At 33.9% G+C, this 16,828-nt stretch overlaps 1 protein-coding gene across 2 annotated transcripts in view; it reads left to right on the top strand.

Annotated features, from left to right (window-relative positions):
* The first annotated feature begins 10,018 nt into the window (after positions 1 to 10,018).
* The window catches only part of LOC148303768 (uncharacterized), a 164,762-nt gene continuing 157,952 nt past the window's right edge, over positions 10,019 to 16,828 (top strand). Inside the window, exon 1 of one of the 2 annotated variants that reach the window (XM_088269391.1) lies at positions 10,019 to 10,408. Coding sequence is in view for 1 of the 2 variants with exons in the window: in XM_088269392.1 (XP_088125518.1) it covers positions 10,271 to 10,290 (20 nt within the window). In the remaining variant the exon portion in view is untranslated. The remainder of the gene's footprint in view (positions 10,409 to 16,828) is intronic. The other variant, XM_088269392.1, reaches the window with a different exon arrangement.

Genomic DNA, 16,828 nt, shown 5'->3' with positions numbered 1-16,828 from the left:
ATTTATAACATTTTGAGTGCGTCCAAATACTTCTTCACAAAATCTGGATTATCTTCAATTACTGGAGTTATTTTCATATTGTTTTTTTGACAATTCATCAAAGATGAAGAAGAATATGGAAGTCTGGGCATTTACGGGGCTGACGACCGTCATAAGCTGGTTTAAGTGATCACTTTACACACAACATTAACCAATTCTACCCATTATTGACAACCACACTTCTCAAATTCATCTCTCCAATAGATGTCTCTAGTGAAGTACCTACTAGTGATTCAATAACAATGTTTCTGAATTGGTTCATATATATAGAACTTCCAAGAATTTGAGTAGTGTGGTTTTCGATAATGGGTAGAATTGGTGAGTGTTACACGTGTGCAAAGTGATCATTTAAACCAGCCTATGACGGTCGTCAGCCCCGTAAATGCCCAGACTTCCATATTCTTCTTCATCTTTGATGAGATGTCAAAAAATAATAGGCACTTTTAATGTATTAAGGGATATATGCGAAATGTTCAGTAGTTGGCGGGTTGTTCAGTAGTTAGTCCAGAATACACGTGTATTCTGCAGTAATTTTTTAACCCATCCGCATATCAGTTTTTTTTTTTCAAAACATGTATGCAATGACACTAATTTAACGTATCCCCGCAAGTGAGAACGTTGCCCCGCCCGGAGGGGAGGTGATATGGTTTATCAAACAATGAGGCGCTAATATTTTGCACCTGATAAAACGAGGACAAACATAAAAATAATCTTCAAATGCAGAAAAAGGTACTACGCACTAAACAGATTGATTTTTGTGGTACAAATCAGTCCGACCAATCATAACGCTCGCGTGTTTGAAGCGTCAAGAGCTTATAATTGATAACTTTTGATAATCAGGGGTAGGTATATAGGAGATGTATGAATGTGGTAAAGGCGAAGATTATTTGTAAAGACAGATTGGTGTGTGTCATTCTATTCTCTCTGCCTACCCCTGTGGAAGCGGCTTGATGGTTAGTCAGTTAGTTACATTCTTCTTCATCTTTGATGAGATGTCAAAAAATAATATGAAAATAACTCCTGTAATTGGAGATAATCCAGATTTTGTGAACAAGTATTTGGACACGCTTAAAATGTTTGAATTATCCATTATTCATCAAAATTTTACATAAAATAATTAAGGAAACAATACTTTTTATACCACTTGAGTTTATTAATGACTGCTAGTTTCAGAAGCTTAACTTGAGTTATTATTCAGACCTGAAAGTTTGCTGGAAGTTTAGCTTCCGAAACTAGTAGTCATTAGTTAATAAACTCAAGTGTTTTAAAAACAAGTATTTCTTTAATCATTTTGACATGTCTAACCACAAAGTAAATGCCGAAACAAGAAAGAATATAAAAATGGATAGATATTACTACAAAGTGACCATCAATTAATGAAATCATTATTAACAACATTTTGAGTGTGTCCAAATACTTGTTCACAAAATCTGGATTATCTCCAATTACAGGAGTTATTTTCATACACGTGTGTAAAGTGATCACTTAAACCAGCCTATGACGGTCGTCAGCCCCGTAAATGCCCAGACTTCCATATTCTTCTTCATCTTTGATGAGATGTCAAAAAAATAATATGAAATCATTATTGATTTTAGTTCTATGATTTGGCTGATAGGAAGGTGAATGTAGAAGAGGGTTTGAAGTCACTAATGCAGATTGCAAGTAGCGAAGCAGTTAAGTAAAAGTAAAAGAAAATTGTCACGACAGATGTGACGGGAGAAAGTGATCGGAGACATTACTGCACGCTCCAGATGACTCTGAAATTGGAGGAAACTCGCTGACTTCGCGACCGGCTGCGTGATGCTTGCGTTTACCTCGCTCACTCTCGTGTCGCGACCGCCGAACCTTGTCTCTAACATCAGCGCTTACTTTCACAACCAGTGGACAACCCTAACCTATTCTTCTTACCCTTATTTGCACCTTTACCCTTCTTCTTTATTTCGACAGCTGTACGTGTGATGATGAGACACCTCAAGATGTCCCTCACCTGTTGATGATTAGCCCCCTTTTCAGCTTTCAAAGACAACAGCTGGAGGCGCGTTGCAGGAGCCTGGGTGAGGACCTATCCAAAATCGAATCCGTGATAGTTCATAAGGAACTGTCACGAGAGGTGGTATCATACATGATCAAAATAGTGAAGGACATTGGTAACACAAACCAAAGTAGGACACAAAATGCCGAACCCTCTTCTAGTGGAACGGAAGGTCTTCTGATGACAGTCAACAGTCCGGCTTAATCTGAGGAGTGCAACGTGGTTTCCTCCCAGCGATGAGCAAATGCTGACATGTTCCTGTTTGGCCCACACTAGATTATCCCTCCTGTTCCCAACACTGATTCAAATAAAAACATATTTAATTAGCTAGAAGAAACAAAAATCCAGTAAATGATCTATAAACCTTGTACATAATAAGCAAGGTAAATAATAAATACAATTCCCATCTGAAAAAAAATGCCCTCTGACCTCCACTGCCGGATATAAGCCTCTTCCCCTTCTTTCCATTTCCTCCGGTCTGTTGCTGCTTGCAGCCAGTTTCTACCCCCCACAGCGACTATGTCGTCGGACCATCTCTTTTGGGGTCTTCCGATACCTCTTTTGTTCTCCCAAGGTCTCCATCGTAAAATTCTTGGGGTCCATCTTGTCTTGCAATATGTCTTTCCCATTGCCATTAGAGTTTAGGTCTTTATTTACACAAAGGAGAGGAATTAAAGCTATGCCACAGAAACAGAACGGAACTTAATATGAGAACATATCGCAACATATGAAACTACACAAATACAATGCTTCAAATAATGTTTAAAACGACTCACGGTAACACCAAATCGATTTTTAAGAGAGAAGTTCATCATTATAATATACGAGGATATAATTAAATAGATGTGGAGCCGATAAACACAACTAAGTTTGGAGTAAGGACCTTGCAGTATATTTCTTCTCTGTCTCATTCCTCATTACTGAGGGTTGTGACCCTTGTGGAAGCAAATACCTAGTCTTTTCCAGTTATCCCTTGACTGCGCTGCACGTAGCGCTCCAACCACCGAGGTGCCTGCTGCTGCCTTAACTTGATCGGTCCATCGTGTGGGATCTTCCTCTCCCTCTCTCCCTCTCCCGGCTATCATAGGCGATAATATGCAGAATAATAAACGTTGCACAAGTGTATAAAGTGATCACTTAAGTCAGACAGCGCCAGGTCGTAAGCCCGGGATGCTTATACTTCCATCTTCCCATGCATAAAAATATATAATAGATGTTTTATGCGTTTATCCTTCCTACCCTTATTCCCTCCCCAATGGTGCATAGGGCACTGCATCATATAAATGCAGTGTTATATTGATTGTTAACACATGAAGGAAAGGTGATCAGCCCTCCGTTCTTGTACCTACCAGTCAGTGTAAAATTTAATAATATCTTTTTTTTTTTTGACCCCCTAAATAAAATTCAAAACTATCCTAAAGATTTATTTAATTAAAACAAGAAAAGCAAAATATTATTTTAATTTTAGTTTGACGCTGAATTAATTGCGTAAAATATATAAAATGTTAAATTTATGTTACGTAGGTACTACTTTCTTGGCTTATTATTTTCCCTAACTTGATAGATTTACCCTAGATTGGGGAATCGGATATTTGAAAAGAAATTTCTATGGTAGGTATAGCCGCCGGCCAATAGGAGAGGTTTTCCACGTTCCGAGTTTGAATTTCCGAGCGTGCGCACAATCTCCAATAGCGCAACAAAATGGTCTAATCTCGGTAAACTTGTTTTATAACTTCATTGACAACTATTACAATCGGTTTTCTGCGCGCGCCGCAAGACATCGTTTTACCGCCAACGCAATATGGGCTGTTCCAACACTGGCCAAACCCCGCGGTCGCAAACGACTCTAATCAAATCCACGGTATCTCTCTCTAACTCATGAAATCCTTCTTTAATCCGGCCAATTAAAAAGAGACGAAAAACCCGCCGTCCGCGTGCAATGAAGCGCAAAGACACCGCTCTGTCTCTCTCTAGGATTAATAATAAGAGAGGGATAGTACATAAATTATTGTCTGCACAATCAAGTGTGAAGTGTATTGAGGATTTTGTTGTTATCTCACTCTTTCCCGCTGTGATATACGCGTTTTGGAAGCGGCTGTATTTTTTGACAGCTCCTACTTTGCATGCCGATAAAGGCTTTCATAAAGATATCGCCGCTTTTTATTTATTTATTTATTTATTTATTGTAAGGCCAACAGACAATTTAGTATAACATAAATATACATTGAATTAAGTAATATTTGTAATGTCCAATTACAGGCTTTAACATAATTGTTACAAATAAGTGCGGTACCTTTTTGTTTCTGTGCGCATACATACCAATGTTCATAATTACATGTAGAAATGCATACACCATTCACTGGTATGATAGTGCCTTAAATGAAAAGTAGTGTAACTTATTTTTTCCATAAACATAATTAAATTAAATTTCGTGAACGTGATATGCATGCGCATGCGCACATAGGTACACGGTACACATACATATATATATATATACAAATAAGCAATAATAATTACATACTATTTTCAAGATTAAAGGATTCTTCAATTTCTTTCTTAAAGGATTGTAGTGTAATATTGAATATATCTGTATTCTCATATTTATTATTAATTAAATAACAGGTTCTGTTAATGAAAGAATTTTGATATGACTTGGTATTACATTTCGGAACGTGAACAATACTTTTGTTTCTTGTCTGGGTCCCAGGAACCCTAAACCCAATCTGTGACAAAAGCTGTGGACAGTCAACAAGATTATTAATGATTTTGTAAATATATATAATATCGGCCATGCTTCGTCGGAATTTAAGTGATTTTAGGTTAAGTTTAGTAATAAAGTCACTTGCTTCACTTTCTGGAACTTTCATCGCAAATTTACAGTATGATATAAATTTTGATTGAATAGATTCAACTCGATCGATGTATTTTTTATATTGAGGGTTCCAAACGGGGGAAGCAAATTCCAAATGGCTCCTTACGTAAGTATAATACAATAATCTAAGAGTATGTATATTGGTGAATTCTTTGCCTAAACGAAACAGGAAGCCCAACATTTGATAAGCTTTTTTGACAATCGAGTCGACGTGAGCTTCAAAAGTTAATTTAGAGTCCAATATAACACCGAGATCGCGGATCTCGGTGACTCTAGAGAGAATATGATTATCTAGCTTATAATTGTGATTTATTTTAAGTTTGTTTCTAGAAAATGTCAACACAAAGCATTTGTTAGTATTTAATTTTAAATGGTTAAGTTTGCAGTATTCGCTAAGTCTCTCGAGGTCACTTTGGAGTTTAATACAGTCTTGTAGTGATTTAATTTCAAAATATATTTTCATGTCATCGGCAAAGAGCAAAAAATCAGCGAATCTAAAACATTGGCCAATATCGTTTATAAAAATTAAAAAGAGTAAGGGCCCCAAGTGTGATCCTTGTGGTACTCCAGAGGGTACGCTTACAACCTCTGAGACAAACCCATTTATTGCCACAGACTGGAGTCGGTCACTAAGGTAGGAAACCAACCAACTATAGAGATCACCATGGATACCCAAACTCGACAGTTTAGTTAATAGTATCTTGTGTACAACGCTATCAAAAGCTTTGGAATAGTCTGTGTAAATTGCGTCTATTTGGTTTCTTTTGTCCATTGCCCCTAACACAAACTCCAAAAAAACCGTGAGATTAGATGTCACAGATTTACATTTTACAAAGCCATGTTGATTCTCTATAATTGAGCCCTTAACAGCGCTATATAATTGATTGTAAATAATTTTTTCAAAAATTTTACTCATAATACAAAGTTTAGAGATAGGGCGATAATTTTTGATGTCGTTTTTTGAACCAGATTTAAATATTGGAGTTATGTTTGCACATTTCCATAGGTCTGGAAATACTCCTTCGTTTAACGAAACTTTAAAAAGCAATAAAAGAGGTTTTGCAATCTCGTAGCAACACATTTTTATAAAATATGAAGGAATATTGTCACTTCCTCCACTTGCATTGTTAGAAAGATTTTTAATAATACTAATAATCATTTTTAAAGAGACGGAGATAGTAGATATTGATATAACCTCATTGTTTATTTGTAAATTTGTATAAGGTAAGGGTAAACTAGGGATATGATGATTGAATGAAGAAACAAAATGTTCGGAAAAGAGCTCACATATTTCCTTGGGATCATCTGCTATACTGTCACCAAGAGTCATGGTTTGCGGCAAACCCTTATTTTTACGCTTGTTTTTAACAAAATTCCAAAATTGTTTAGGATCTTGGCTTATTTTTGACTCGGCATTATTAACAAAAATTTTAAAGCAGTTCTTGGCCATTCTTTTTTGTCTTGCGCGTAAAATATCAAAATCAAATTTATCAAGAGGATTGTTAAATTTCTTCCATTTTCTAAATACTTTTAGTTTTTCTCTGGATAATTTAATCAAAGCAGGGCTATACCACACTGGATAAGAATTATGTTCATTGCACTCTCTCGTGGGAACATTAATAGCTATAATTTCCCTTAAATGACAGTAAAAAAATTCTACGGCCTTATTGGTTGAGAGGTTCAAAAATTCACTGTTCCAATCAATATTCCTCATGCATTCATTAATGATGTTATAATCGGCTTTTCTAAACAATTTAATTGTACGGGATTGCCTTGGCATTGGAGTATAAACCAAAGGTTCTATATCGATAAGTAGAGCTTTATGATGACGACATTCGGGGATTAGAGTTTGAGAAGAATTAGTGACGATTAATTTTAGAGAGCTTAAAGCAAGATCTAGGTATTTATTATTACTATTTGGTATTGAACAGTATTGAGATAAACCAGTAAATGACAAAGTATCTGAAAATTTTGATATAATTGATTGATCACTATTCAAAATAGACATAATTCCATCGACACTTTGATACCATGAAACTTGGGGCAAGTTAAAATCGCCTATAATAATAAATTCTTCATTAGGATGCGCGGTTCTAAGTTCACTTAGTCTATCAAAAAAATTGTAAGTGTTTAATAAGTGGTTTCCTCCTGGTGGAATATAGACACAGCATAAATTAATTTTAACATTATTGTTTACTGTTAACGTAATCCAAACGTCTTCAGCTGAAGATTCCCAGGAAATTTGATGGTAAACTTTGTATTCCTTCTTCAATCCAATCATCACACCTCCACCACGTCTAGAGTTCTCTCGATCCCGTCTGTAAACCTGATAACGGTCATCGAATAGTTCAGAGTTATTAATACTTTCAAGAAGCCATGTTTCCGTTATAAGGATCACGTCATAGTCGTTGATAGTTACATTGAGGTAAAATTCATTAGTTTTCGAACGCAGACCAGTAACATTCTGGTAATAAGTCCTTATTTGAGCTTTGGCCCTGTTTTACTATCTAGATTAAATCTACAATATGTGAGACAGAAATTTAAAAAAGTGTAGAAATTGAGAAAAGTATTCAATACAAATGAAAAGAATTTTGAAGAAATTATAAAAAAATATTTTGCAAAACTACAATATGTGAGACAGAAATTGAAAAAAACGTAAAAATTGAGAAAAATATTCAATAAAAATGGAAAGAATTTTGAAGAAATTATAAAAAAATGTTTTGTAATACAGAGTCCGCCATCACTGGAATAATAGGACTAGTTTCACTCTTACGAACAAGCACCTGGCCATATTTCACCCAGGCAAATCTGTAGTTTTTTGTTTTGCAAATACTGCGAACTTCTTTGAAGAGGGCGCGGGTTGTTGAAGTCAGGTGTTCGTTTACAAAAATCCTAGTATCTCCAGGAAGAGCAAGGTCCCCAGAGGTTATATCCTTTTTCTTCTTAGCTGCTGCCAGGACATGGTCGCGAGTTTTCTGTGAGGCGAATTTAATAATGATAGGCCTGGTGAAACTAGGGCGGTTTTTAGGTATTTCCTTTACACGCACCCTGTTAGCAGAAATAATGTCTGACGAAGTTATTTTCGAGCCTATCTTTCCGGCAAGCATTTCTATTATTCTTGGAAGATTTTCATTATTTTTCTCTGGAATACCAATAATTTCAATATTTTTGTTTAAATTAGTTTGTTCCGATTGCTCCAACTTCCTTTTCATCGAGGTTATTGTATTCTCTAATATTACGACGCGACTCTTGATACTATCGACGTCCTTATACTTTTCGTCGAGAATCAAGACTTTGCTTGTTACGTCTTCTAATTTGGCATGGTAGTATTCTATGCTAGATTTAATTTCTTTCATTTCAGCAAAGATTTTTTTCATCTCTCCCATAAGTTCATTTTTTATATTATTAATTTCTTTCTTAAAATTAGAGTTGGACATATTTGCCTCTGAGCTTGAGCTCTCTTGGCGGCGAGTACTTCTAGCAGTTTCCATAATAAAGTTAAAATAAGTTCAGGTTGAGTACCCCTGGATATATTCAGCGCTAATTGCCGGTCAAAGTCCAATTTGATAGAAGCGGCGTATTGGTAGGTACGATCGATCGTTAACCAATCACATGGAAGTTTCGTTTAATATCAGCGAGGAACACTAGATATGGCTTGTTTATATATTTTTCGAAATGATGTTTTTATGTTATTATTGCACAGTTCCGTGTCACAGTTTAACGAGTATCCGGTAAGAAGAGTCGATATGAAGGTATTCGACTATGTTTTTTTGACAATTGGCAAGAAAATACCACTTTTTACACAAGTTTGCTTTGGTAATCAAAACGGTACGTCTGCACTTTATTGATGTATTGTTGTAACTACGCTTTTGCTTTTGTTGAAACAGACAGTTGTATGTTTGAAAATAGGTTCTTCGGCAATTTCAACTATTTGTTCATTTCGTAAAAAATATTTTTTCATCGTATTCAGAAAAATTATTGAGTATCTGTACTCTTATAAAACAGTAAAAGACAAACCATTCCAAAAAATATCGGTAAAATGATTCTTTTTGTAAACCGTATCTATTCTAAATTCTGACATATCAACGTAGACGAAGAAAATGGAATGATATTATTCATACTTCGGTTGATGTGCGAGTTTGCGACAGAACTTATGAGTGATTTGAGTAAGCTTTTTATTTAGCAGATACCCTTTTAAATGTATAAATGATCCTAACCGAATTATTTAACATACTGATGACGCCTGAATGTCATTTTTTAAGCTTATCCATTATCAAAGGGGCATTTATGTAATGTGTTTATCGTATGTGTTTTATATAACTAAAGGAAAGGCCAACATGAAAAAGAATTTGTTTTCATTGTTAGGATTTCATATGTTTTTCTGGACCACCATCTAAAGTGCGAGAAGTTTTTTATATATTATATAAACTTTCAACATGACATCGGTTGCATTAATTCAATATAATTCCTTTTCCAAAAGTTTGTGTGAAAAAGCATTATTGACCGAAGAAAGCTTTCGTGAAAATGAGCTGAAAAAGGTTCGCTGCTTTACCGTGCGTTTATATTTTTAACCCCTGAAAAATAGATGTGGGGATGGTTTTTAAAATTTTGTGTAACGGCGTAATTTCAAATTTATTTATTTGAAAAAAAATTACATGAAATTAATAAACTTGAACATAAATTACATCTAAAGGAATATTTAGATAAGATTTCTAAAACTTGATTATTTTATGTATAATACTGTGTACAAAGCTTGATGTTTAGGATTCAATCTCTTCATAAATCATTTAAAAAATATCATTTAAACAAACCTTATGTAGATACAATAAATAAAAGATGCCTAAAATAAATTGAATCAATGTAGTTTTGCATTTTTTTTAATTGTAAGTTGTATGTACTATTGACGATACAATTTTTTCATTAATTTAATATTATTCTTGTTTTATTTCCGACACGACACAAATCAAGCGATTATCTTATCGCCGCTTACCTGTGCGCAGATTGCCGAGGTGAGTCGAGGATTACCGAAGGTGCTCGGTAATTCGACTGCGCAGCTTTTTAGCAGGACGGATTTTAGTGTGAAAACGGCGGTTGGCGGTCTGTGACGTGCGGCCGTATCGCGCTCCATAGAACAATACAACCAAACAAGACCGATCATACAATTTTGAATTGGCGCGATTTGACAATAACGTAAAAAAACTAACAGTTATTTCAAACCGAATGGTGTGTATTGCTAGCATGGATTATAATAAATACAAGGACGGTTGTACGTGGATATTTTAACTGTGTTTTTTTGTTGTGCAATAATTTTGCTGCAGTGTTTTTTTATGTGCTCCGTTTTACATGTGTGAGTCAAATACATTATTTATTTTTATTCTGAGAATTAACAGTGGAAACTTTTGTAAAAAAAAACTGTTGATTTTTAGTGATTTTGTGTTTTAATTTTGGATGCTGTGATCTTATCGGTGAGTTAAAAATGTTTAAATAATATATGATTTAGCACTGCAGTTTTTCCGACGAAAAATTACGGCCATAGCGGTTTTCTATTGTTATGGCACTTCTAGCTTAAATAGTAGGGTAACAATACTAAAAAAAAATACATATATGAAATGCGATAATTTAAAATAAAATACTGTCAAAAGAGAAAGATAAACAATTTTGAATATAAATAGTTACAAAGCGTTGCCAAATTTGAAAGATTATTTTTGTTTAATATTTAAATGAAGAAAATATGTTACAGATACCTTTCTGTTGTCAATTTTTCATCAAATATTTAATAAATAAATCTTTTTGATGACTGATAATTGTACATTAGTTAGTTCATAGTCTTTAGATGACAATTTTTTTAATAGCTCTCGATATTATTAGGAAAAAGCAGTTCTTACCCTTTAGAGTTTTCTCGTCAGCCGATATTAAATTTATGATTTTATTAAAAAAATATTTGAACAGAATACAAACATAACTCACATATATAATATTCCCGATGAGTAATTTCCATTACACATTTTGGGACATGGTATTAAGGTTAACAAGACTGAAAAACATATAACAAAGTAAAAAATAAGAAAACACAAGACAAAATGTAAAATATAAAATAGGCATATAAAAAATCGGAATGTGTACACAGTTTTTCAAATATTTTATATTTTCTCAGAATATTTATTCTCCTTCGTATAGAAGCAGTGTTATCTTGATCGTTAAGTAGGTACACTTAATAAAGGTAAATAGGCCGTACCATTCCAGGGTAATATAAAATAAATATTAGAGGAAAAAAATCCCTCATATTCACATTTTAACATCTCAACACAGATTAAAAAGAATATGCAAGTATGGGTGTTTACAGAGCTTATGACCTGTAATGGTTGGTTAAGTGATCATTTTATACACGTGTAACATTCGCCATTCTACCCATAATTGTCAACCGCGCTACTCATTTGTTTTAAATTACCTAACGTCCAAGTGTCTCTGAAATCTAGCTACGGCTAATGCAACACCGCTTATCATGACCAGGCAAGTTTTATAGCCTATGCCTACTCGTGATTGGTTTACTTTAAATGTTGAAAGTTACTATAATTTCATGTAATTCATTAATGAAAATTCTAAGCAAAAACACTTACATACCGATTTTTTTAGAACTCATACATATAACAGGTAAATAATATAAATTTCATGTCATTTCATGTTTGAGTTCGCTGCAGCATCTATGGTTGACTTGAGTAAGCCTTACCCTCTAATTTAAATGAATTCCAGATCCTTACATAATTATTTTACATGCCGGGAGATACCAGAAAATATGATTATCAGTTTTTCATATAGCGTATATTTTCACCAGTTATTTTATTCGAAACATTTTGGGCAAGGATTGTATTTGTGAACAAAGATTTGCACGCACCCGAAATTTTGTCACCATTTTTTTGACCCCCACGGGAATCGAACCCAGCACCAATTACAACAAAATATTTATTAGAACATAACAATTAATATCAAAACTTGCCTCAAATATGGCAAAATTTCGTAGATCGATGGAAAAAGGTGTTCGTTAAGTCGCTACATAATTTTCTCTAAACCCAGGTAATATTTTTAGTAAAACACCGTGCTGCATAAAAAAATAAGTTTTTCTTGGGAATTTTTTTTATAGTTTTAATAATAAAAGAGTTATTGAAAGAAAAGGACTTTAAAAAAAATTATAAAACTTTTTTTTACAAGTATTTTACAAAAACAAAAAAAAAGTTTAATATATTGCACATTCTTTAAAAAATCGGGCGTGAAGAGACGTTTTACGTCTTCGGCGGTTTGTCGACGAATATGTTCTGTCTTTGCGAATATCCCCTTACATCTACTTCTTTCATCACTCACTCCTTTGAACAACGTCATGTATCAAAATACTTAATTTTTCAGGAGATCGTTTTTGAAGTTTAAAAATATACTTAATTAAATGTATAAAAAATAAATATCAAGCCACTTATTGAACTTTTTACTGTGCAACAGATCTTTTTAGGTAAAACCTAAAGGTTTTTTCTCCATTTGAACAATATTTAGTATATTTAAAAAAAAAATAATTAAACAATACCTTTTCTTCAAAATGCAAAAACAACACTTTCTGCCTTGTAGCGGGTAAATATTAAGTTAAAAATATGCCGCTTTTGCTGGGATATACTACATTTTCCGGGCACTCCGAAAACATGCAAAGCTGAAAATTGACATTTTTTGATAAATGACGTTGTTGAAAGGATTGAGCGATATGTACTTGCACGTTCAAAGATCTCTTTGAAGCATTTGGAATTGTTATAAATCGGTTATCATATGATAACCGACATACTTATATGTGTGCTGATAAAATCTCATTTCGTTTCGTGTTTTATATAATCTGCTCGTGTGGTACGTCAACAAGCAACGGATGTTTTGGCCACATTCGCGATATTAATTAAACAAAAGTATTGTAAGCGATTGTATTTTATATATTGGAATTCCGCTCGCTGTGTGCATGATTGATGTGATCAAACCCTCTTCTTCGTTAGATGAATATTTGAATAACAAACGAGATAGGTGTTTTGAAGAAAATGACAATATTGATACTGGGGGGTGTAGGGAAGGTGGTGTGGTCATTTGGAGAAGGTTGATGAAGAATTGGGGAAGATTCGAGCAAAGGGGGGAGACATATCGCTCACTCCTTTCAACAACGTCATAAATCAAAAAACTTGATTTATCAGGAGATCGTTTTTAAAGTTAAAAAATATAATACAATGTATTTAAAATATTATTTTTGACATCTTATCAGATGATGAAGAATATGGAAGTCTGGGCATTTACGGGGCTGACGACCGTCATTGGCTGGTTTAAGTGATCACTTTACACACGTGTAACATTCACCAATTCTACCCATTATTGACAACCACACTACTCAAATTCTTGGAAGTTCTATATATATGAACCAATTTTGAAACATTATTCTTGAATCCTTAGAACTTCACTAGAGACATCTATTGGTGAGCTGAAAATGTTCTTCTTCATCCGTGATGAGATGTCAAAAAATTATATGAAAATAATTCCTGTACTTGGAGATAATCCAGATTTTGCGAACATGTTTTTGGACACACTCAAAATGTTGTGTATTAAAAATAAATATCAAGCCACTTATTGAACTTTTTGCTGTGCAACTGATCTTTTTAGGTAAAACCTGAATGTTTTTTCTCCATTTGAAAAATATTTAGTATATTTAAAAAAATAATTAAACAATACATTTTCATCAAAATGCATAAACAACACTTTCTGCCCTGTAGCGGGTAAATATAATGTTTAAAATATGCCGCTTTTGCTGGGATATTTAAAAGTACATTTTCTGGGCATTCCGAAAACATGCACAACTGAAAATTGACGATTTTTTATTTATGACGTTGTTTAAAGGAGTGAGCGATATATCATACATAATAATACTTGAAATAAATATACATAATAAAAATACATAATGGGTGTTGAGAATAAAATGACAATATTGATACTGGGAGGTGTAAGGAAGGTGGTGTGGTCATTTGGAGAAGGTGGATAAAGAATGGGTGAAGATACGGGAAAAAGGAGGAGAAATATATCATGCATAATAATACTTGAAATAAATATACATAATAAAAATGAGTTTGTCCGCCTCAGGGCCCCTGTACACTTACGTAATTTTACTGTCCGGCAATCCGGTTTTTTCAAACAAAAGCGACTACGACAGTTTAACGTAATCGAGTTCACGCGCACCGTGATCACGCACCGATCCGAAGAAAGACGGAAAAAAAGCACAAGCCAATCATCAGTTTTTTTCATGCTAACCGGACTGCCGGACAGTAAAATTATGTGTAGTGGACAAGCGCTCTCAGAGTGTAATAATCAGCACGCTAGGCTAACGGTCTGCAGGTCCCGGGTTCGATTTCCAGGGGGGGTCAAATACATACAAGTGATTTTCTACTCTAATATTTATTCAATATTTGCCTGGTCTGGTACCTGAAGTGGAGGTTTTTTTTATAGATGGGAATTACATTTATTATTTACTTTGCTTATTATGTACAAAGTTTATAGATCATTTAGTGGATTTTTGTTTCTTCTAGCTAATTAAATATGTTTTTATTTGGAGCTGTGTTTAGAATAGGAGGGATAATCTAGTGTGGGCCAATCAGGAACTTCTCAGCATTTGCTCATTGCTGGGAGGAAACCACGTTGCACTCCTCAGGAGAAGCCGGACTGTTGACTGTTGAAGTGGAGGGCTGATCACCTTTCCTTCGTGTGTTAAGGATCAAGATAACACTGCGTTTATATGATGCAGTGCCCTACGCACCATTAGGGTGCGGATAAGGGTTTGAAGAATAAATTAAGAAATAAAAATAAGACTTGACGCAGAAATATCCTCTCACTGGGTGACTGCTAAAAAAGAATAAAAAGGTGATCATATTCCTCTTCATCTAAGTATGTTAAGATTTTAATATACCTACTACATATTTAAGGTGTCGGGTTGTGGTCCCGTGGTTAGTGTCGCGGACTCTTGAGTCACGAGTTTCTCGGTTCGAACCCAATCTACCACAATATGATACCTCTGAGCCGCTTGGGCTCATAGAAATAGTATGAAATTTAAATATTTGTGTAAATAGTAAAAACAAAAAATATTTATCTTTTTTTTTAAATAAAAAAGGTAGATACTACCTTCTTCTCTACAAGATCTCCGTGTGATAATAAAACAACGCCTCGAGGTACCTACGCCGATTTACATACATGAATTAAATTACATACATGTTAACTACATTAATTGATATATTAATCGGACGAATCAGCATGCAGTGTGTAATACTGTGTAGGAACATTATTAAAGAGTGTTTGTAATAGTAATTGGTCCTTGCATTACACTCCCAACGACCACTTGTTATTATTTTACCTAACATTAGATAAAAATCCCCAAACGCAACACAAAATAGTACAAACATATGCATAAGTAATTTCAACACTCTTCCTTTAAAAACTAAAAATATAAAAGGCACAAACACTCTCAAAAATAAACTTAACGAACACTACAAACATACACCGACTAATTTGCAAATGCATATCTTCTTCTTCTTCAAACCCTTAGAATGCTTAGAAGATACACTATATCCCAGCAAAGGAGACATATTTTTAACTTAATATTTACCCGCTACAGGGCAAAAAATGTTGTTTTTGAAATTTTGAAAAAAAGGCATTGTTTAATTATTTTTTTAATGAGAAAAAACCTTCAGGTTTTACCTAAAAAGATCTGTTACACAGTAAAAAGTTCAATAAGTGGCTTGATATTTATTTTTAATACATTGTGTTATATTTTTAAACTTTAAAAACGTTCTCCTGAAAAATCAAGTTTTTTGATTTTTGACGTTCTTGAAAGCAGTGAGCGATATGACTTATTTATTTTTTTTACAAAAATTTTAATAGTATTAGTATATAACCACTCACCGAGATTTTTATGTCTACCGGTTTCGAGACGTACCCGTCTCTTCGTCAGGACAATCACTAACACAGCATGCAAACAATACCAACCTTCACCACCATAGCACCATTTACACACACAAAACTAGACAAAATTACCACCCTTCACCACCATAGCACAAATGGTGCTATGGTTGTGAAGGGTGGCATTGTTTGCATGCTGTGTTAGTGATTGTCCTGACGAAGAGACGGGTACGTCTGGAAACCGGTAGGCATAAAAATCTCGGTGAGTGGTTATGTACTAATATTATTAACATTTTTGTAAAAAACTAAATAAGTAAAAATGACTAACCACAAGGTAAATGCTTTAAATATCAATAATATTGAGAATACAATACATATGAGTTCACAACAGCCATCTATGTTGGATTGAGAAAAGCTTTAATTGAGCAGAGACCTTATAATCTTCTTTCGAAGCACAGAAAAAAAATTAAGAATAAAAACATTTATATTTAAATTGTGTCAAACAATTTTTTTTCATTGAATTTTCTACCAGCGATCTTCTAAATTCATTCATTTACACAAGTATTTATGATGTAACATCGGTAATACGTGCTTTATGTGTTTTTATACGTCTAGCTATAAAATATTGATAGTTTTTTTGCTATTGCATGACCTACAATATCCAGCATTCGATATTAGGCAGCTGTGTTCCATCCTCCCACGTAACGTCTTCCAAGAAACGGTTTGTACCGTGCCTAAACGATGACTGGCTAATTATTTTTATTATCGGCTAATATCCTTAATGTGTGTAATAAAGATTACACATGAAATTATATTCGTATGTAACTCTGTGTGTAAGATTTTATTGATATCTTAACAGAAATGAAGAAAAATATCATTCTTATTATTTTATTTTTTGACTTCTCATCAAAGATGAAGATGAATATGGAAGTCTG

Source organism: Brachycentrus maculatus, unplaced genomic scaffold (genome assembly GCF_059751285.1).
Source record: "Brachycentrus maculatus isolate JH-2025_06_01 unplaced genomic scaffold, ASM5975128v1 h1tg000349l, whole genome shotgun sequence".
NCBI lineage: Eukaryota > Metazoa > Arthropoda > Insecta > Trichoptera > Brachycentridae > Brachycentrus > Brachycentrus maculatus.
This window is presented reverse-complemented; position numbering and strand designations above follow the sequence as displayed.